Genomic DNA, 227 nt, shown 5'->3' with positions numbered 1-227 from the left:
GCCGCCGCCCCCCGCCCTCCCCCCGGCTCCGCCGCTCCCTGCAACAGACCGGGGCGTCCGCGGCTGCTGCTGCTGCCGCCGCCGCGGGGACCGGCGCCGGGACCGGGCGCGGAGCCATGGCCGAGGGCGAGGACCTGCAGACCTTCACCTCCATCATGGACGCGCTCGTCCGCATTAGCGTGAGCGGCGGCGGGGCGGGGGGTGCACCGCGGGGCGGCCGGGCCGGG

General features: G+C 81.1%; 2 protein-coding genes across 2 annotated transcripts in view; one reads left to right on the top strand and one right to left on the bottom strand.

Annotated features, from left to right (window-relative positions):
• KRTCAP2 (keratinocyte associated protein 2) overlaps positions 1–227 on the bottom strand; it is a 25,593-nt gene that overhangs the window by 1,758 nt on the left and 23,608 nt on the right. The window lies entirely within an intron of this gene.
• The window catches only part of TRIM46 (tripartite motif containing 46), a 5,285-nt gene continuing 5,158 nt past the window's right edge, over positions 101–227 (top strand). Inside the window, exon 1 of the mRNA XM_010564023.1 lies at positions 101–179. Coding sequence (XP_010562325.1) covers positions 117–179 — 63 coding nt within the window. The 5' untranslated portion in view covers positions 101–116. The remainder of the gene's footprint in view (positions 180–227) is intronic.

The sequence above is a fragment of the Haliaeetus leucocephalus genome, unplaced genomic scaffold (assembly GCF_000737465.1).
Source record: "Haliaeetus leucocephalus isolate CR32 unplaced genomic scaffold, Haliaeetus_leucocephalus-4.0 Scaffold175, whole genome shotgun sequence".
Classification (NCBI taxonomy): Eukaryota; Metazoa; Chordata; class Aves; order Accipitriformes; family Accipitridae; genus Haliaeetus; species Haliaeetus leucocephalus.
Note: the sequence above shows the minus strand (reverse complement) of the source record. Positions and strands in the feature narration are given on the sequence as shown.